The sequence below is a fragment of the Onychomys torridus genome, chromosome 8, assembly GCF_903995425.1.
Source record: "Onychomys torridus chromosome 8, mOncTor1.1, whole genome shotgun sequence".
In the NCBI taxonomy this organism is placed as follows: Eukaryota; Metazoa; Chordata; class Mammalia; order Rodentia; family Cricetidae; genus Onychomys; species Onychomys torridus.
Window position 1 is genome coordinate 91,564,762 of NC_050450.1, and position 22,246 is coordinate 91,587,007.

At 45.0% G+C, this 22,246-nt stretch overlaps 1 protein-coding gene across 4 annotated transcripts; it reads right to left on the reverse strand.

Annotated features, from left to right (window-relative positions):
* Positions 1 to 435: 435 nt before the first annotated feature.
* Gosr2 (golgi SNAP receptor complex member 2) lies at positions 436 to 22,026 on the reverse strand. 4 transcript variants are annotated; one of them, XM_036196785.1, is made up of 6 exons: positions 21,944 to 22,026; positions 13,396 to 13,460; positions 11,747 to 11,852; positions 10,760 to 10,892; positions 8,094 to 8,234; positions 436 to 3,056 (listed from the first exon to the last, which is right to left on the reverse strand). In XM_036196785.1, exons 1-6 carry the CDS (start codon positions 21,970 to 21,972, stop codon positions 2,895 to 2,897), a joined length of 636 nt encoding a protein of 211 aa, XP_036052678.1. In that variant the 5' UTR covers positions 21,973 to 22,026; the 3' UTR covers positions 436 to 2,894. The 4 variants fall into 4 exon arrangements, with proteins under 4 accessions (XP_036052678.1, XP_036052677.1, XP_036052681.1 ...); XM_036196784.1 differs by having other exon boundaries at positions 11,747 to 11,855; XM_036196788.1 differs by lacking the exon at positions 8,094 to 8,234.
* Positions 22,027 to 22,246: the final 220 nt, after the last annotated feature.

Genomic DNA, 22,246 nt, shown 5'->3' on the forward strand with positions numbered 1-22,246 from the left:
CCTGCAGTGGTGAGGATGGAACCCAGTGCAGGGTGAATCTGGGCAAGCACTACACCAGAGCGACAGTCCCTAGTTGTTTCTCAGAGTCCTCAACTCTTCTGGATAAGGTAGGGCTTCTGTAAGACTTCATTTGGGACCTGCCAGGTCTTGCTCTTTACACATACGTGCAGATTTGGTTCCAGATTCTTTCCAGTGCTATCATTTTAAGAGAACAGCTTTCTGTCTAGCGGCTCCAACAAATATGGCAGGGTTACCTGGGAACCCTAAGTACTGTTCTGAATCAGACAGAAGGTCTGAGGATATCCCAAGAGCCTATACTTATCTTTCCCCCAGCTGCTTCTGAAGCAGCCTCCCAGCCTGTAGCTCTGAAACATTGTACATGAATGCTTCTAGCCTGGAAACCAAAGGGTAGTCATGACAAAGAATGCCAAGTGCTTTTTTAAAAGTTTTCTAAATAAACCTCAACTTTATTCAGTTGACATGTTCTGAAAACAAGGGGCATAACTATAATTTGCCAATCAAAGCTATTTAAATTCAACAGGGCAATCTGGCTTTTGAGAAGTCTGGAGTGAAACCTGTAAAACCTAGACTATTTACTTGGTTCCTGGGTTTAGTTTTCCTTAAAGTGGCCATACCTGGAGTATACATCCATTTAACATAGGCCCCCTACCTGTTTCAAATCACACCACTCAGACTGTTGCACCAGGATGCACACACCATCTGCTAGGCTGGAACTTCTGGCCAGTTCTACTAAGAACTCAGCTCCACCCCCACTAGAGGGCATCCCGTTCAGGCTCAGGCCCCTCCCACTGGTGAAGAATGGCAACAGTTGCATCCAATCAGGCCAGGGTAATCTGAGAAGGCACTGAAAGGGGATGTAAGGGAGAACAGTCATGAGGCAGCCAGCTCAATTCCCTTAGAGTCCAGATCCTCTGGCTACTATTCCCTACCCCCAGGCAGCAAAGATGCCCATCCCACTACAAGTAGGGAGACGTGGCTGTGAAGGTGGAACATCAAGTTCATCAAAGTCAAGGACCACTACCAAATCAAGTGTAGAACACCATTATATACTACAAAACACTGTCCCAACAATCACTGAAGGGCAGGGGGCAGGGGGCTTTGCTGCCCACATTTTGAGTCCAAATGGCTGTTTCGGCTTGCACATCTTCCAAAGCATGCTGTCTGGTGGGATCGCCGGGTGCCCAGGGGATAGGGCAGTCAGGTCTGTTCAGTCTAAGCTCCACTTTACGATTAGCCAGGAGCTCATCATGACCAATCTGCCTCCTCAAAGTGAACTCTAGGTCTGAAGATGCTGTAAGCTGCCTCTCTCTTCTAGGGCCATAATTTTCACTCTGCACTATCACTTCATCCTAGAAGAGTCACAGATTCCTACTTCCTGGCCATCTAGGGCCCATTTAGCCAGAGGGGAAGGAGCAACAGACACTGAATCTGAACAGAATCTGAATTAGTACCCAGGAAACTCAGAATGAAAGTGTGACAGCTGAGAAAGTTCCCCAAAGGGATGCCACAGATGTACCCAAGGCTAACACAGCTGCTACTCACGGGAGAGAGGCGGTATGTGACACACACTGTGAAGAGGGAAACAGCACAGAGGACACTCAAGCAAAGATAGGGAGGGCAATCAAAAGTAGGATTAATACTGATCAGATTTCCAGTTCTGAGGAATTCTGAGTGTCCAACTGTCCCACCATGAGGCTACTAAATTTAGAATTGTTTGGGTGGGCAGGACCTGTGACTGATGAACAAATAAATTCACTAGGTCTTTCAGGTACTTTCAGAGATTAATCACAATAAGCTTGTTCAAGATACATTAATTTTCAAACAAATTCTGCAATACACCAGGTATTAATATAGCCTTACTCATGGCTGGGCAAAGTTAAAATGGCCTGGTCCCTGAAACAGTCTCATGAAGACACTTACCAGGGACATCTCCAAAGTGGCCTACCAGCGCTGGGGAAAATGGAGGCTTAGCTGATGGATATATTACTAATATATTTCAAGGGAAAGGAGAGTCAGTCAAAGAATTTGAGATAGCAGAACTAGATGAGTCTGCAAGTTATAAATCACCCTTTGCTCATGGCTACTTGCAAAGGGGCAAAGGCCCACCCACTGAAACCTGGGGTGGAGGTGCCAAGCTACCGTCTTTGAACTGCCAATTGCTGTATTAACTGGAAAAACACTGGTGACTCAGGACTCGTGTCCAGACTGAACACTCCCCAGGAACACTGCTGGCCTCACCTCAGGAAGGATAAACACCCAGCAACTGGCATGGAAAAGCTTATGTTATCAGCAACAGCTCCAGTGTCTCCACTTCCCTGGAGTAGCTGCTTCCAGGGAAGGGTGCTGGTGCAAGCAGTTAGTCACCTACATGTCATATTTTCTTAGGGTTGGGACTGGGTAGTGGCTGGAAGGATGTGAGAACTGATCTACCCCAGAAGGCCCAAGGAAGGTCTTCTTCCCTCATCTTCTCATGAGTGCTCCAGCCAACCCATTAGGAGCCTAGAGACTGGGCGATGACAAGGAGTGAACAGTGTGGACAGTCCTGTGTGCAAGCCTCACCATGCAGGCTTTTCAGGGCGAGCATCAGCTGTGTGGATAAACCACAAAACCCACCCCTCCCTCCCCCAGTGAGAACAAGATAACAGGGTCTTGACCCACTCACTTCCTAAGCACCACACATCTTGGTGACCCTAGTTACCACTCCCCAGATGTCACAGAAAACAAAGCAGGTTTGATACTAAGCCACAATTAGTCCTGGGGGGAGGGGTGTCTTCACAGTTAAGGCATACATTTCAAAAGGTGGCCTCCCAGCCCATTTCTTGCTTGCACATGCGCACACAGTGGGAAGACTCTCCGTGCTGAGTGCAGCTGGCTCATGTCAGGTACTGGACAACAAGGAACATAACTGCACAGGTGAGCAGCATTCCACCAATCATGAAGTACTTGTCCTGGAAGGCCCGCTTCTCAATTAGCCTCATCACTGTGTTGGACAGGCCGAGCATGTTGGCAATGTCAAGGATCTTTTTCTGAGTCCCCTGGGGAGATGAGAAGAGAAAGAAAAACCAAGATCAACCTCATTGCCAAGAGTTAAAGAGCACCACAAGCCAGGGTTTTACTAACAGACACTGTTTTCTTAGTCATGCCAGAGACGAGAGAAATAGATTCACTTCGCCACCATGTATTTGGTCAAAGAAAAAGAAGCCTTTTCCAAAAATGGTGCTGGAACTGGCTACATATCATGTATGTGCATTGTATGTCTACATATGTACATTTCACGTATGTTAAAAAAAGTGAGCCTTGGTTCACATTATATACAAAAACTGGGGCTGGAAAATGGCACCAGCACAGGACCTGAATTTGGAACTCCAGAATCCATGTAAAAAACCAGACGTGGTTAGCCTACAGCCCCCAGTGCTGTGGGGGCTGAGACAGGAGAATTGCTGGGGTTTGCTGGCCACCACTCTAGCTCCAGATTCAGTTGAGAGGCACCGTCAGAGTCCTGGAGGACACTTGCACATTCGAGCAACACACTCATTCAAGATGAATCTCCAAATAAACATAAAGCTGAGACTACAAGAAAGCCTCTTTAAAAAGACAAAAGAAGTGGCGAAGGCCTTTAATCCCAGCACTTGGGAGGCAGAGCCAGGCAGATCTCTGTGAGTTCAAGGCCAGCCTGGGCTACAGAATGAGATCCAGGAAAGGCGCAAAGCTACACAGAGAAACCCTGTCTTGAAAAAACAAAACGCAAAAGAACAAAAAAAAAGAAAACAGAAGATCAGAAGATCTGAAAACCAAGAATCAATCCAGGATATGCATCAACCAGAGAATAGATAAACACATTATGGTATAGATGCACATGGCTCTGCAATAAAAAGGACCTAACGTCCTAATGTGAATGGACCTTGAAAACAGAGGAAGAGGCCACACACCACAGTATGAACAGAGCTATATGAAGTTCAGTAGCTAGCACACCAATGGACACTGGACTCTACCCAGCCTTTCCAAGTACTTTTTTTTTTTTTTTTTTTTTGGTTTTTCGAGACAAGGTTTCTCTGTGTAGCTCTGGCTGTCCTGGAGCTCGTTCTGGCCTAGAACTCGGAGATCCACCTGCAAACCTCTGCACATGTCACCACTTCTCGGCTTTTTATATATATTTTCATACTAAGTCAATTCATGACAATTGTATTGCATATGTATACAAGCAGACACACCCCCTCCTCATCATAGGTAAACGATATACAAGGGCCTTTTCTGGAGCTCATTACATTTTTAGAGGCAAAGTAGCTCAGATGGGAACAAATAAGCTCAGAAAACTAGGGAGAAAAAAAAGGCAAAAATATGTAAGAGTGGTAAAGATTAGTTACACCGATCTGCAGCTCTATCTTTTAATATTATTTTTGCTTGTTTTCAAGATGGGGTCTCCCTAAGTAACCCAGGCTTGGCTAGAACTCATCATCATCCTTCTTCACCCTCTCTAGTGCTAGAATTCTAGCCGTGTGCTACCACATCCAGCCTTTCCTATCCTTCCACTACACAAGTGTGCACACAGCATGTGCACACAAGTGAAAACTTTTGCAGTGTTAAGTGGAGAGCTACTGCGGACAGAGTCACTGTAAGTGGAAGAGCCTGTGGTAGAGTGTGAGGTGGACAGAAGACAGACTCAAAGCAGACCAGATTATTCAAGGCTTGCTAGGATCCAAGGCTGGCCTATCTACTGGTCATTCATACTTAATGGTGTCCTGTTTGTTCCTTATTTGCTTCTTCCACTATTTTGTAATTAAGGCAAAGGGTTCAACTAGTCTGGGTATTCTGAACCACGCTTTAACATGTCTTACTCAAATATTTTTACTCTTCTGAAAATATAACTAATTTCTACATACAGCTTTGAAAAACATTTATTTACACATCTGTGTGTATGCCTGCATTTATGTGTGTACCACATGCATGCAGGAGCCTGCAGAGGTCAGAAGAGGCATTGACTGCTCTGTAATTGGAGTGGTTAGCCACAGTGTGGGTAGTGAGGATCAAACATGGGTCCCCAGAAGAGCAGCTCTCTTCTGCTGAGAGATCTTCTGCTCTTACATACCATTATTTTTAAGATGAACCCTAAAGCAGCTGAAAAGAAAGGCTGGGCCTGGGGCCAAGTATTGCTATTGCTCTTGGGCACAGACTGGTGGATGAGATGCTGGACAGTGGTGGGCAGGAGCAGCTAGGTCTTTTCCAGGAAGGCTTACATACAGTCTAAGACACTGCTATACACCAGCTCCAAGTGGAAGTTGCCACAACAGGGATCTACAACCCTGAGCAGTTTCTGTGGCTCACGGCTCTCAAGTAGCTCCATTTTAACTGTGCAGTTTTTAATTCTCAGGCTGCTTTCATTTATACATAGTATATAATTAATGTGGCAAAGTCTTCTTTGGTGACACTCTTGCCTTATCAGCTGTGCTAGTGCCATAACTTCTTAGGCAGCTGACAGCCCTTGGGTCCAGGGCCCAGCCTCTGACCAAGCTGGAAGCAGTACTGCTGTCAATGGCCCAGTTACCTGAAATGTTCCATCACCAGTGTTCTGAAAACTTCTGCAATGGATGACAGATAAACATTTCCCAGACACATGAGCAGCACCAACTGGGTTTGTGCTCAGCCATCTTCCTGTGGACACTTCTAGAATAGTTTATATTCGTAAAAGCTTTGTGAAAACTTCCTCAGCTCCATAGCTCCAGCAATCCTTGATAATGACCCGTTCATTCTGTAGAGCAGAAATCTTTAGGGCTTCTACTGAGTGAGTTATAGTTGGTGTTTACAAGGGAGTTTGAAGTGGGAAAGGCAGCAAAGAAATATAGCAAAGGCTGGGCGTGGTGGTACATGCATTTATTCCTAGCAGCTGGGAGGCAGAAGCACGTAGATCTCTGTGAGTTCCAAGGTTAGTCAGGGATACATAGAGAGACCGTGCCTCCAAAAAGAAAAAAAAAGAAAGAAAAGAAAAGAAAAGAAAAAAAGTGGGGGAAAAAGAAGAGGAAGAGATTCCTTAAGGACATAAACCCTCTTCTATAAACGTAAATGCTGCCGCCACAATCAACTGCCTAAACCACATGGCCTGGTCTTTCTCATTGTTTTCTAATGTTCAAATGTATATTCCATTTCTTATGAAGTAACAGAACTAAGTACAGGGTCAGGTCAAGACACATGGTGCCACTGTGCTCATATGAATGCTCTAACCTCTAGTTCCACATTCATTTTCTAAAAGGAACACCCATTAATAAGCAACTGAGAAAAGGGCCAGGTGATGAAGACACAAGGTAACATGGACAGGAATTCAGAGCCCATGGTCTGCCTAGACAAGATCAACAAGCCAACAAGCCTCATCAAGAAGGATCTTGAATCAGGAACAGTGGCACATGCCTTTAATCTCAGCACTCAAGATGCAGAGGCAGGCAGAGTTCTGTGAGTTTTAGGCCAGCCTGGTCTAAAGAGCTAGTTCCAGGCCACCCAGTGCTATGTAATGAGATACTGTCTCAAAAAAAAACAAAGGAATCTTGGGCTGGGGATGTGGCCCACTGGTAGAGTGATGGGTTAGCATGTATAAAGCCTTACATTTGATTCTCTATATTGCAAATAAAAATAAAATGGAGGTCTCAAGTCAAATCAGTCGGCTGTCAGAGGAGACTAGAAAATGTTTTCATGACAGTGAGAAAATGGGACCTATGTTAAAGATCCTGCCTTAGGGTCAAAGTGCAGACTACTTTGTGGCCATACCTTCTAAAACCACCTGAAAGGGACGATTAATTTCAAAAAGTCCCTATTTCCAACCACAAAATCAAAGCAATTACCCCAGTTCTTTCATGTTCCAGTTTCACTCAAAGGGTTTAGGAAGAAAATTCCCTGGCCCAGGTAGGAAGAGATCAAGAGGCAAGACAAACAGAAGGAGAGAGACCGAGAAAAGTGAGTCAGAAATCACGAGGCTCAAGACCTACCACCTGGACAGGCTTCCTGGCAAGCCACCTCTGCTAACAGTGCCCATGGACTCCTCAGTGAGATTTCAGTAGGAAGCTAACACTCCATCGAGAACCTCAACCCCACGAGGTCTGCATTAGTGCCACATGGATGTGTTTTATAAAAGTCTTGACTTCCCTTGAGCTACAGAAAAGAGGACAGTTCTCTACAAAGGAGGCAGGGTAGCCAACCAGTATCTGTATAGACTTCTTCAGTGGCTGTTCTGAAAGGGGAGCATCCCCCTGGGCCATTGGAAACACTGTAGCTGTCAGCAGGAGGTGAGCATCAGCAGGCCTGTCTATTCCTCTCCCTGGTAAGGATGGTGGGAGCTGCTCAGAAACACACTGGATGCCTAGAGAGCAGACAGCTCAGTGTATATCAATAAAAACTAAGATAATGGTCCCACTACCAAGTGACTTTCTCACAGCCCAATAGCTGGCAATGCTTTATCCTGGGGGGGATCACACCCAGATAACAGACAGAGCCCACACCCCCCAAGCCATCGGGACCAATACAGGAAAAGGCTGAGGCTGAAACACCATGACTGACATCAATCTGTATGTTTCTCTAAACCACTCCCAGGGGTCAGGGTCTCAACAGTGCTAACAGGGCAGGCTTCTTGGGCCTGTGGCTATGAGAGGAAGAGACCCACGTGGACCACTATGTGCTCTAGAAGCTACCTACTGCAGGATTAGGCACCCTGAAGACACGAACCCTGGGATCAGTACAAAACAAAGCCTTCATCATTAACGCACTCCACAGCTGGAATTCCAAAGGGAAACCACCTTAGAAGACTGCCATGCCTTCATTCTTGTGAGAGCAAATCTAAAGAAGCATTTTTCAGCCTGTCATTGGTCCCTTTGTAGCAACCTCAGTCTCATGCAGAGTCAGCAAAGGGACAAAGCCCTAGGTCTCAAGAGACGCCACTGGGTTTCGTCATAGCACTGGCAAACCTGCAAGCTCAAGGGCTTGGGCTTACTGTCACAACATGAGCTGAGGAAACAAATACAAACACAGACGCTGAACTATAGGACAAGGCCAGAATAAGAGGCCTTCTCTCTATTCTCCAGCAGGGACCCCACCTTCAAGGTCAGTCTCTGGGCCCTCAGTCCCTCCAGAATACTGTGCCCGCCTCCAATGAGGTCATCCATGCCGTGGTGAATGTTCTGGAGGGAGGAGTTAAATTGCAGTGATTCATCCATGGGTATGGTGGTGTCAGAGTCCTGTGAAAGAAATGCAGGCACTTGATTAACTTCCCTCGCTGGTCAGCAGCTCCTGGGGTCTGGCCACATCTTACTACTCTGCCTTTTGGCCAACGTCAAGCCAGTAGAGCCAGGAGGAACAATGCAAGAATCAGAGTCAAACAAGAAAAAGCAAAGCAGAGGTGTGTGGGTGGGGGTGAGGGTGGGGGTGAGTGGGTGGGGTCTGCTTACACAACCGCAGAGGTGGTGTCAGGCCCAACACTCTCCAAATGAGTTCTGCCCAGTGTTGTTTTCTGCATCTGTCACAGTCCCCACCGAGGAAAAGCCAGCGACTCCTTCAAGACCTCATTCATTTCTCCTATGGCTCCTCCCAAAGATAGCTGCTCAAATGTTCCTTCCCACGGCTTCTTGCTCCTGTGCTATTATTACATGTTTGCTTTGGTCTTCAACTGTTTTATCTCTAGCGTATTCCTTTGGCTAGACTGAGATTACAGATCAAAGGAGCCGTGTGTTCTACTGAGGGCGATGGGAACACACTTCTGAGGAGGCAGGAAAAGACAGTTAAAGAAAGAAAGGTGGGGAAAGAAGGTTGAAGACTACAGGCTGAGTGCAGGCTACCTCAAAGGCTTGGGACCTAAGGTGTCTCAGACTTCAGGCTCTGCAGACTTCAGGATGGAGTTACCCACTGCGCAGCTCCTTTGGGTGCTGGGCTTTCAGACTGAAGATGCCCCATCAGAACTGCCCAAGTCCTCTCTCACTTCACAGGTCCATTTCCCTAAAACCCATTCAGCATGCTGGCTCCCTGTTCTCCCCACTTTGCAGATGAAGAAAGTGAAGCCCAGAGAGATGGAATAACTTATCCAGACAGGCAGGATCCCGGGGTGGAGTGCACGGCCAACTCTCAGTTGTAACCACACCGTAGACAGAAACACCAAGAGCGATCCTGCTGGCTCTCCTCCCACAGACTTGGCTGGGGAGAGGACCAGGTGCTCTCCTTTCTGCTCTCTGTCTGTCTGACGGACGCAGCCTCCTGCCAGGCAAGGCCTCTTCTACCACAGCAGCCCCACTTCCCACTGGTAGGAGGGTAGACCATTCGTTCTGCTGCTGAAGTTCAGAACCACCTTCAGGTGGACATGCTGAATTTCCCTGCTAACATGAGAGCTCAAAGGGAGGAGCCATGTTTAGTAATTTTCTCAAATGTTTTACTTGGTACTGTGGTATTGACGCTAGTGATTAAGAGAATCAATGGCTCCCCTGACCTGACTAGTACTTATTGACTTTACACACAAATCTGCCTTACATCCATTCCCATCTGAAAAGGGATGGGTGCTAGGTGCTCTCTTTCAGAATAGGTAAATGACAAAAAGAAGTTTCATTTGGTGAGCCAATGTTTCTGAGTAGCCTAGTGAATGTGGTGCCTCATCAGGCTTACAACCAACAAAATAATGCTGACAGGTCATCTCTGGCCTAAAAACTCCTGAATGTGACCTATCTTTCAGTATGCTATCTTATTGAGTATCTTAGAGCATGCTGCATTTGTGAACTGTTAATCACCACAATCTGCCTGCCCACCTGCTCTGGAAAAACTCGGAAGCCATGTCCTGAGGCACTCGGAGAAAGCCACTGTGGCAGGGCTTCAGCTCCGGAGATTCTGTGGTAGGAGGGCTTCTGAGGTAGGAGGGAGGGCCTTGTCTGGCAGGAGGCTGTTGGAGAGCAGGAAGAAGCACCTGGTCCTCTCCCCAGCCCAGTCTGTGTGAGATGAGACCACCAAGATCACTCTTGGTGTTTCTGTCTACAGTGTGGTTACACACGTGCACAGGCAGGAATTCTAGAGCAGGTTTAGAAAGCAACGAACCATTAAGGCCAAACCCACCTCACGTGGTCAGAATGCAGGACCCTGAGAAAGGCTAGCACACTGCACATGCAGAGAACAGTCCTACTGAAGCTAGAGGGCAGGGGTGGAGCTGCTAAGAAATCCAACATGCAAACCAACAGGCTACTCCAAAAGACTGAAGCCAAGCACCCAACACTAAACATCTGTTAACAAAATCCCAGTGACATTCAGACCAGGGTTAAAAACATTTTAATGCATCTGAGGCTGGAAACACACACACACACACACACACACACACACACACACACACACACGCACACACGCACACACGCACACACGCACACACGCACACTCACACACGCTGCACCATGGAATTCCAAATGCTATCATCTGCGTCTCTACAGATGGGCTAAGTTCTAAGTCTGTCTCCATCAAATCACAAAAACACCTCAACAGTGTGAGCTTCCACCTCGGCAGTGGACCAGCCTCTCCCCATTCCTTCAATTCAACTGCTTCCTCTTCAAGTTTTTGTGCTGAAGAGAAATTCCCCATCTAGGTATGTCTTAGTGGCAATGCACAAAGTCCCCTGTCATTTCCACTTGGTCTCCTCCTCCTGAGTCGGCTTCAAGCACCCCACTAAGAGGTGATGCCTGGTAACCTGCACTCAGTCCTGACACCTGTCAGGCCCGCCAATCTCCAGTGTCCGGCTTACGTTAGTGGTGAAGGTACGAGACAGAAGCTCCTCGCGCTGCCTCTCCTGCTGCTCCCTGGCATAGCGCCGGTGCTGGAAGTTCCTGAGGGCAGTCTGCAGGTGCTGGACATCATACTTCAGTTGGTCGACACGGCTGGAATTAATGAGACAGAGATCACATCCCAGGAACTGAGTGTGGCACACTGAGGAAGCCTGGCTTTGTACTCAGGGGAGAAGACCTTGCTTGGCTTCTCCCCACAATGCCCGCACCAGTGCCTAAACTGATGAACAAGATGCTGAATCGAGCAGCAGCCTGTGGTTAAGGTGGCTGGAATCACACACAATTCTAGCAGCTTTACTTCAATGTCTGCAGGACTCCAACCCTTCAGCGAACAGGTGACAGGAAGCAGGCTTGATGACCCCTTCCTGACCTTCTGAGGGTCATTCCACACTCCTGGAAAAAGCCCAAGGGCAGCTTTGAGGTGGAGCAGCAATGAGGTTTCATGGAACTTTTAGGAGCAGGGGTTGGAGTGATGGTGAGGGTAGTTTCCTTTGAATTTCATGGTGGAGTATCAAACATCAGATCAGTACTTCATTATACACAGACTGATTGAGGCGATTAGGACAAGGGCATTTTCAGCCCAACTAAGGCCAGTGGGAACAAAACAGCAAAGCCAAACTCCCCAGCAGCACTAAGCTTTCAGTGGCCAGGGGTCTGGTCAGAAAATGCCTATTTTCAAAATGACCTCAAACAAGAGACTAGAATTACCCCCAAAAGAAACATGGGACCATGATCACAGGCTTCTGAGCCAAAAACCTCATACTTTTAATTTGGAGGGTGTATGGCTTAGCTAGAACTGTGTATTTTAGGGAGACTTTTTATCTTCATATAGTTTTCATTTCTTTAGTCTGTACCCAGATTTTCAGAATATTCTATAGCTTCTAATGGGAGAAAGAGCTGCCTCAATGGGCCTGAAGGATCTGAGCTATGTCGGGGTCAACACTCACAGTTTGGCACTCTGCCTTTTATTAGGTGGTTCCTTGCTTGACAAAACCTCCAGACGCTCTAGACGGCCGAACATCTGGTCTATGCTTGCTTGTAGCTCGTTCTCTACTACTGCACAAGAGAGAGAGAGAGAGAGAGAGAGAGATTTCTGCAAAAGAGATAATAAACTTAAATTAAGAGTGATAAATCATGCTCATCGGTGCTGGCACACACCTTTATTCCCAGCACTCAGGAGGCAGGGGCAGGCGGATCACTGAGTTAGAAGCCAGCCTAGTCTACAGAGCGAATTCCAGGACAGCCAGGGCTACACAGAGAAACTCTGTCTCAAACCACGCCCCCGCAAAAAGTGATAAACATTTTCCCATAACACAAACTAAAACATATGCATTTCAAAAGGAGCACAACGCACACAAAGATGAATCAATTCCAGGTCTACTGTGCTTCAAAGCACGTGTCCTTATATGCACACAGACAAGCACAGCTCCACGTAGCTGTTAGCTTCCCTGTTTTTAAGGTAGAAGGCATGTCTGAAGACAAACTCCCCACCTTTAGCAAATAAACATTTAAAGGTTACCCAAATAACTCTGTTAAGCTAAATTTTTTGATATAGTTCCATTTGAGATTGGTCTCAGATATGGATAATAAATCCCTAGTTAAAAGGTTGCCAACTGCACTCCTCATAGATGAGGCTAAAAGAAAAATAAGAAGCATAAAGGAAAGGGAAGATTAGTATGGAAACACCCAGAGGTGTTCTGAAAGCAGGGGCAGGCCTCGATGTGTTGGAGCCCTCAGAATAGACCACATATCAATAGGAAAGACCCAGGAAAGAGCCCGCAGAGGTAGAGAGTGTGATAGTCACTTTCCTTATCCCCTTTGATAAAGGCTGTCTAAATGAGCTCTTTCCATTTCTAATCAGGCAACACTGAGATTGTTGGGAAGGCAAACAAAGGCCAGTGGGCAGAAACTAAACTGTACAGAGCAAGCATCCAGGCAGCTGCCTTCCCCACCAAGAAATGACAGCCCTGGCACCAGCCCTTCCCAGGCCTCCGCACCTGCAGCAAACACAGCCGGTTTAGACAGGAGCACTGTAGGGTGCAGAGCTAAGGGAAGAGCCACACTGGGGAGCCATGGAAAAAGAAGAAACAGAAACAGGCCTGGTGAGAGCTGGGCAGTGAGGTTCTGTGGGAGGTCTACAAGGCTGGCTCAGAAAGGGGGCCTTTGCTTGGAACAGAAACAAAACTCCAAACCACAACCCACATGCTTCTCCAAAGAAACTGTGGTGTGGGAACTAAACTAATTAATATTGCTAGTTGTTTGAATAATCCTACTAAGAAGCCAGAGTTCTCAGCTCAGGAGAACATGTCTGAATTTTCAGACTAGGTAATTAGATTAAGACAGATGGAGAGAGAACTTCCATTCCCATAGGCCATGTCAGGTTGAGTGGAAGGGTAATGGGGGATAAAACTGGTGGGACTCCCAGAGGGCACAATCAGGGAACTCTGCCACTTGGCCATAGGATTTTCTGTTCATCCTAACAACTCATTCCATGCTGAGTCATTAGGCCCCCAAGGCAGAATGCAATCAGGAAACCCAGCCCATTAGCCCCGTGTCATCAGAGAAAGGACTCTGGTCTCCCTGGTTAATTACTCACAGTGCACAGACTGCCTGTCTGCCGTCTCCAGGCGTCCCATGTGAGACTGGATCTCGTGGACCTGCCTATCAAAGGAAGAGGGAGGAAATGAGTGAGACAGGAATAATCACTAGCACTTCAGTCAGGAAAGACAACTTGTTCTAATGCCATCTTACAACTGATTTAAACTGACAGTGCTGATGAACTATAAAATTTATATGTGGTACTTTAGGCCACCCATTTTGGCTTTGTTTCTAATATCCCAATGCTAATAATAATACTGCTAGCATTGAGTGAGTGCTTACTGTATCTGAGACATTGCTAAGTCAATAACCCTGAAAGGAAAAGCATTATCACAATTCTCATTTTACAAATAAAAACTGAAACCCAGAAAGGTCATGTAAGTTGCTCAAGGTCATAGAGCAGGCGATAAACCTCAACCAGGATCCAGCCAATCACACTCTCTGTTCTGTGACCCAATGTGCTGAGCACTGGTCTGTCTACCAAGGGTCAAAGGGCAAAGGAGATACACTCCTTGCCCCTGAGAAACAATGTAATTAGGAACTGGCAGGCCAGATGGACATGAAAAGTCCCTGAGAAGGTTTATGAGAAACGCAACACACACAAGCAGAAACACACAGAATGCTGAGGGAGGGTTTGTGAGGGAGGGTTTGTGAGGGAGGGGTTGTGTACAGTGGGCAAAGGAGACAGAATGCTGGGGCTCAGAAAGTGGAACAAAGGCATTTTGCGGGTGGGAGGAGTTGTGTTTGCCTCATTTATGCATCTGAGGCTCACCTTGAACTTGTGATCCTCCTGCCTCAGCCTCCACAGTGCTGGGATTACAGTTGTGAATGCCACCATAGAAAATGCTATGCAGAAGGCATGCAGGGCATTTTATGTGGAGTGCTTGGAGGACACTAGGAGAAAGAGAAGCGGAGGGAGTAGGCTCTGAAAGATAGCTATCTCCTGTTTGGTAAACAACTTTCCCTGACATCAGGAGGGGACTGCCATCTCCTCTGGAAATGCAACAGGCCCCAGACATTAGGCCCAGAGCACTCTTTGGAGACTTTCCAGGCCAGTCACCTTTGAACCCTTCCTCGTGGCTCCCCATCACTGTCAGCTCTTGGAACGCGGCTTAAGTTAGCCCCAGTGCCTCCTGTGCTTACACAGGCTCTTTGCACAGAGCCTTCGTGAAGGAGGCCTCATCTCCAGTCCTTAAGGAAAGCACAACTGTTCTCCACTGCGCACATTTTATACCATGACCTCGAATTTTACCAGGACCAGCCAGGAACCCCGATCTTGCTTCAGTGTGTCTCTAGTCTTTTCCTGGGCTTTCTTGTAACTTCTAAGTTTGACCTGTGGCACCAGAACCCAATCCAGCTGTCTAAGACTTCCTGAATGCTCCAAGGCAAGCCTTGTGACCCTGAGAAGCAACCTGTCAGCAGCTTCAGGAAGGGAAATACAGGGTGCTGGAATGGGAGGGGCAGGCAGAGGCAGTGGAGATAAAGGCTGATGCAGGGATGCAGATGGAGGTAACTGATACATGGAACTCCTGGGTGAGGACAACAGCAGGGACTGGTGGGTTGTTGGGCAGGAAAATTAGGATTCCTGTTAGCAGAAGTAGGACACAGGCAACGAGATAAATTTGTAATGGTGACTTAAAGCAAATCAGAAAGTTGGTGTCATTATCCACAGGAACAACAAAAAAAAAAAAAAAAGAAAGAAAGAAAGAAAGAAAGAAAGAAAAGAAAGAAAGAGGGAAAAGAAAAAAACCAAAGGCAGCAAAAATAATAGCAAAAAACTTAACCAACCCAATTCTGAAGAAGTATATGGAAGTTCACTCAATATATCAATAAATAAGCAAATACATCTGTAGCAGATAATAAAAGGATTGATGTAAAGAACCCCTGCAAATCAATAGGGAAAGTCCAACAGAGCAATTTTTTAAATGGCCAAATAGATGGACGGTGGTGGTGCACACCTTTGATCCCAGCACTTGGGAGACAGAGGCAGACAGATCTCTGAGTTCAAGGCCACCCTGGTCTACAGAGCAAGTTCCAGAACAGCCAGGGCTACACAGAGAAACACTAACATTGAGTCCCCCTCTCCCTCAAAATAAAGACCAAAGGGCAAATGACAGAAAAGGAAACAGAGAGTAAACAGATACATAAAAAGTTGATCAACTTTGATAATAGCTCAGAAAAAAAAAAAAAAAACCATGTTAAAACCAATGAGATCATATGCCTCCCATCAGGAACTTGAGAACATGGACACAGGTAGGAAATTCATACATGCCAGTCTCATACCTGCCTGGCAGGATTCTAAATTGGTGAAATCCTTCAATGGCTTTCTGACAACACCTGGCAGCATCATGACCCAGCACCACACTTTTAGCAGTAAGGCTTACAGAGATTCTGGCTTATATCAGGGATTTGTAATAGATGTTCATCAAAGTATTTTTGTACAGATCTATAACCCACAGCCATATCTATAATAAAAACTTGTTAAGTTTGTAGCAAACCAATTGTGCAGTAAAAACTGATGAGACTTGAGGCTATGGTCTTCATTTATTCCACACAGTGTGATATTTCATTGCCCCTTCATGTATCGTGTGCTGCTGCCCTTATGTTGGGAATGTTAAATGACAAAAGGTACATGAAACCCTCCCCCCCCCCTCAAGTCACTTTATTATGTACCTCTGACCATCCTAGAACTCGCTCTGTACACCAGGCTAGCCTCAAACTCAGGGATCCCCACCTTTCTGTCTCCCCTAGTGCTGGGACTGAAGTTATGCACCATCATGTTCAGCTTTTTGGGGGAGGGGGGAGGGGAGCTCAAAGATAGTATTTCTCTGTGTAGAAATACTGTTCTGGAACTTGCTCTGTAGACCAGGGTGGCCTTGAACATAATTCTTTCTGAAAATAAAAAAAATTTTTAAAAAAAAGTTCAAAGTTCCTTATGTCTAAGGGTTTTAAATAAAGGACTCTAAAACTGTTCAGTGAGACATATGTAAATAATACTGTTAATAATATAATAACCACTGAAGTGTTCATCAAGAAAGAACTCAGATTAAATTCAGCAGATTTATAAAAGCTAGCAGAGTCCACAAAACAGCCCAGTGGGTGAAAGGGCATGCTGCCAAGCCTGATGACCTGAGTTTGATCCCCAAAACCTATATGATGGAAGAAAATAACTAATCCCTGCAAGCTGTCCTCTGACCTCCACTCTTTGGTTCGTTTGTACCTACACACACACTAAATAAATTTAAATGCTAATAAATAAGAGCATGATCTAGTCATATCAGTATGGACATCAAGTCTTTAAGATGATAGTAAAAGGAAAAAGGAGCCAGGTGGCGGTGGTGTACACCTTTAATTCCAGCACTCGGGAGGCAGAGCCAGGCGGATCTCTGTGAGTTCAGGACAGCCTGGTCTACAGAGCAAGATCCAGGACAGGCACCAAAACTACACAGAGAAACCTTGTCTCAAAACAAACAAACAAACAAACAAACAAACAAAAAGGAAAACCTAGTATATTAAATATCTGTTTTTGGTAAATTAAAAGCCATATAAAACAAGTAACATATATTGTTTGTGAACACAAGAAGAATAAAATCACTGATGTGAGGGTGACAAGCTCTGAGGATGAGAACAGATGTAGACACCTTTAATTCAGCTTGTTTATAAATCAATTATCTGAAGCACATATATTAATTTGAATCCTAACACTGGGTGATGGTACTCTTTATTTTGAGTACTTTATTTATTTCAATATTATGAAATATTGTAATATTTCATACATAAAATAACTAAGAAAAATAATTTTTCAGATGTTAATGATTTAATGAAACTCATTACTTACTTATTCGTTCATTCACACATTCAACAAACAATAGGCTATACAATCATAACGGTCCATGGGAAATCGAAACCATGGGCCATTTACAGTGGGAAAGAACACAATGAGGGTTGTAACTGTAAATCTTGGCTGATTTAAAGATATGCTGGTTTCTTCTATGGTATCTATGATATATGGAGCCTGAAGAAAGTACAGAGTGAGATTGGTCATTAAACAAGGATGCCAAAGGATGCTCTTCAAATAACTAGAATGGATGTAAGAAGTAGAAAAGAGTTTGTCTCCTACTTCTGCTTAAGGAAGCCCCAAAGCAAAAGGTACATGTTCCAAGACACCACATTTCAGTTTTACACAGAAAACAAATTACAAATTGTATTAACTATGAATTGTCTTCTTGAAAACAAGAAAAAGAAAGTGCCTCTACCTGTGCAACCCTAGGTCCCTGGACTGTCTAGGGTCTTACAATGGCCAGAGATAGAGTTGGAATGGAAGTTCCTGTCAGTCCCTTTCAAGTCCTGAGATTCTCAAGGACAGGCAAGACAATAATTAATACTCCCAAAACACTTTTGGCCAGCTTTGTTATACTAGGCTAAAAAGGATAATTTTAAGAAATTTCAGAAAAACATTACTGACTTTACCCATCTAATTTCTATTTATAAGTTCTGTTTGGCTCTAAATGAATTAGAAAAGATGTAACCAATAAAGTTAAGTCCAGCCTCTACATTCCATGCTAGGAAATAAATGCAGACAACATGGCAGGTGTGACCGGCATGGTAGAAGCCACTACCACAGCACTTGGAGAACGTCTTTCCAGTCAACCGGGACCAGACAACACCTGCACAGCCAAGTGACATGTGATACCTAAACAGGATCTGGGGTGTAGACAGGAGAGGAAAAGAAGTCTCGGGCTTTTCTAGCATGGGGTCCACCATGGACTTGGGTGATAATATAGCCAAGCAAAGAGTTAGTACACATTAAGCAAGAGGCATTGCTGTTTTTGTTTGTTTGTTTGTTTTTTAAGCTTTACGCATGTTGTAGCAAAAATTTTAAATGAAACTGCTCTTTAAAGAAGTCCATGAATCGGGGCTGGAGAAATGTCTTAAGAGTTAAGAGCACTGTCTGTTCTTCCAGAGGACCTAGGTTCAGTACAGAGTACCCATAGGGCAGCTCACAACTATCAGTAACTTCAGTTACAGGGGATTTGACACCATCAGACAGACAGACATACAGGCAAAATACTAATGCACATAAAATAAAAATAAATCATTTAAAAAAAGAAGTCAATGAATCTGTTTGGGCCCAGTGGTGGTAACATCTGTAATCCCAGCAGGAGGATCCTGAATTAGAGAATAGCCTGGATAACATACGAGTGGGGAAAAAAGGTCATAAAACTACCCACCCACCTCCACCACACACAGTAACTTTGTGTGCTGACTGCCTCTGACCACCATGAGCAAGACAGGGCTTGGGAGTTAAAGGGTCTCAGTTGCAAATCTAGTTCAACTATGCAAGCTCACAGACACTTCACAAGTCATTTAACTCAATGGTGCCTCTGTCTCAACTATACAACTGGGCTGCTAATGGTAACAATTATCTGAAAGATGACAGAATGCAATGCAGTGTGAAAACGCTGAGAGACTGAAACAGCATCAAGTTACACTGCTGGGTTTGTTTTGTTTTGTTTTTTTAATTACAAACTATTTAGTCTCAGGCTTCTTGCTAGCTGGCTCTTCCATCTTAAATTAACCCATCTCTATTAATCTATGTTTTGCCACGTGGTGTCACTGGTCTGCTGACATGTTGTTCCTTTGGGTGGAGGGCTGGCGTCTGCCCTGACTCCTCCCTCTTCTCCCTGTATCTCTCTTGGATTTCCTGCCTGGCTCTTAGCCTGCCTTACATAGGCCAAGACAGCTTCTTTATTAACCAGTGGGAGCAACCCATATTCACAGCACACAGAAAGACCATCCCATAGCACTTCCTCTTTTCTGTCTAATCAAAAAGGAAGGTTTTAACTTAAAAATAGTAAAATTACATGTAACAAAACAGTTATCAAACAAGAATTACAATTACAATATCTAGTCTATTTGTATTTGGCAAAATTAAAAAAATATTTTATTATCTATCTTATTTTTGTGAGTTTAAAGTTTTATATCTAATTTATTTTTATCATGACTAGATAAAACTATAATTTTATAACTATCTAGTCTTCAACTCTATCAAAGACCCCAGAAGGATATAATATTATCTGAGTAAACAGGAAGTACATTGCAAGCAACTTCCATAATTCTAGAAGTGACAGAGACATCTGGCTGTCTGAACAGTCACCCAAAGTTCCTCTGTAACGTTAGGGCATCATCTATCTTCAGCCTACAGGCCTAGAGTCTCTGGCATACTTTTCAGTGGAGCAGAAATTTGTAGGCCTGTTTCACCTATTTTGGCAAAGTTTATCAAATCTCTTTCCTCAGTGTCCTGCAGAATGTCTGGCAGTATCTTCTGTAAAGCAGGAACAGGAAGGACCATCTCACCTTGTTTTGGCAAAATTCAGTGGGTCCTGCATGTCCAGTTTATACAATATACTGTCAAGCAGTCCAGGCAAGAACAGTTTCTTGCTCAAATGGCCAGTTTTTTGCCAAGAAGAAGATAAACTCCATATGGAGTGTCTTCGATGCCTATCTTCCTCTTTGAAGTAAATTGATGCTGTCAGGACCAGACATGTCTCACTGTCTAGGAAAGCCTAAGTTTTTAAAACATTTTAAATGCCAAATTCCATAGATCTTCAAAGATTACCTACCTAATTAAAATATACACTGCGGATATTTTTAAAGTAATGAGTGTGGCGGTATACATCTTTAATCCCAGCACTCAAGAGACAGAGGCAGGCAGATCTTTGTGAGTTCCAAGCCAGTCTGATTTTCATAGTGAGTTCTAGGTCAGCTAGGGATACACAGTGAGACTTTATCTCAAACACACAAAGAAATAAATAAAGTAGTGGATTAACCTGGGTGTGGTGATGCTTACCGGTCGGTCATCTTAGCACTTAGGACAAAGAGGCAGATGGACTATAAGTTCGAAGCCAGCCTGAGCCACACAGCAAGTTATAGGCTAATCTCACCTATACAGGGAAATCCTGTCTTGAACACGAACACACACACACACACACACACACACACACACACACACACACACATGCAGAGGCAGTGGCAACCACCTGGTGATTTTCACATCTTCTACTCAACATCTGTAGCTAGTCTTTACCTCATAAGGCTAATTGACAAACTGGTCTTGAGATAATAGTTCTTAAAACTAACTACTCATTAAAAGCACCTGGAAAGCCTGTTCACTATAAAGCTGTTTGTACCTACGACCTACCTTAGCCTGCACATCTAGAGCTGGGATCCAGAATGGCAGACTGGACAACACAATGAAAACCACTTTTGCAAACACAGGTATCTCAAAAACGGAAGCCTGGCTATTTGCTTCTCTCTAAAGTTCACCTTAGTGGACTATTACTCAAGTATAAAATGTCTTGTTTTTCATACGTTTTTCATTCACTTCATTTTTTTTTTCATTTGTTTGGTGCTCAGAACTTTTTCACATATGACTTTGAATAACTGATTTAATGTCAGTGTACTTTCACAGTAAGAGATAATCATAGATTAGGTTCAAAGTTCTAGAGAGATGAGTGTGTTCTGATGTGTTATGTTTTGTCAATTCAGCAACCAGCATACTAACCTCAATGCACTATTAGGCCCATGTGCCCCACTAGGTAAAGGATCTGCTCTTAGTAATATGAGTGTGATTTTCTGTTTCGTTCCTTTTCCAAGTGACTCACGGGCTAGTTTATTTTTTTTTTATCTCTTCCTACACTTTTTTATATAATATACAAATTGCCATTACAGTGTAGTTTCCTTATTTCCCCTCTCCCAAATCAAACACTTTGTTGCCAAAGTAAAAAGAAAACCATTAACTCAGAATATCAGAAAGAAAGAAAGAAAGAAAGAAAATAGGCACCATTCCTTTTGTTATGATTTTACTAGGGAGGCCAGATGACTAGTTTATTTCATTTTTCGGACCCAAGGAGTATGATAGTTCAGTGCTGTCAAAAGATCAACAGAAAAAGTCCTTAAAATAGCATAGGTATGGCCCCTTACCATGCCCAGCTACATAACACAGCAAGCTGCCAAAACACAGGACAACATGAATAAAAGCAACTAATTTAGTAATGAGAAGCTAACCTAAAACTCAATTTCCCTAAAGCTAACTTGTAATCAAATATGACTACCTGCATTTCTTTGTGTCACAAAAATACGTTTTTTAATAGCCAACCAAGAACTCAAAACACTTTTTTTCATACACTCTTGACACTCCCACTAAGCAATGAACTCATGGGACACGAGCTTCGTCAACTGCTTCTGTTCCCGAAACTCTACCAACGCGGAGGACTAAGCTGGCAGGTGCTGGACAAAGTACTACAACCTGGGGGATGCTACTTGTCCTTCCCAACAGGCAGTCCCGGCTTGCGCTACCCGGCCCAAGACTTGGCGCCCAGACCGGCCCCCTCCCGCGGCTGAGGACAGCCGGCTCGGGGCTGCGAGGTGCGAGGCTGCCCGGCGGAAACGCTCCACCTCCATCCACAATGGCAGCCGCCGAAGCCCCGAGCCCCAGGGGCCGCCGCCCGAGCCCAGCCCAGCCCACTCCCCGACGCAGCCCTCACTTGTGCGTTTGTTGGTACAGCGGCTCCATGACGCCGGCCGAGCCGGCCTGCGGCTGCCTCGGAACACGTCCTCACAGCCCCACTTCCGGCTTCCGACTTCCGGTCTCAGGACCCGCCCTTCTGAGTAGGGCGCCCGCGATGGCGCCTGTCCCGTGGTGGTTGTGAGGTCGGAGAAGGGGTTGAGAGAAAGGAAAGCAGTGCGCGAGGGATGGGTGTGGCTCGAGGCTTGGCGCAGCGGGGGGACAAGGGGAGAGGTTTTTGCTGAAGCCCAGCTTCAGGTTTGAATCAGGTATCGGCGAGGAC

Excerpts from the sequence above, each read along its gene's own strand:
- Gosr2 (XM_036196784.1), bottom strand. The coding sequence starts at position 21,972 with ATGGAGCCGCTGTACCAACAAACGCACAA. Across the intron at positions 13,461-21,943 it reads CTGTACCAACAAACGCACAA|GCAGGTCCACGAGATCCAGT; the intron begins GTGAGGGCTGCG and ends TTCCTTTGATAG. Across the intron at positions 10,893-11,746 it reads AAAAGGCAGAGTGCCAAACT|CCGTGTCGACCAACTGAAGT; the intron begins GTGAGTGTTGAC and ends CATTAATTCCAG.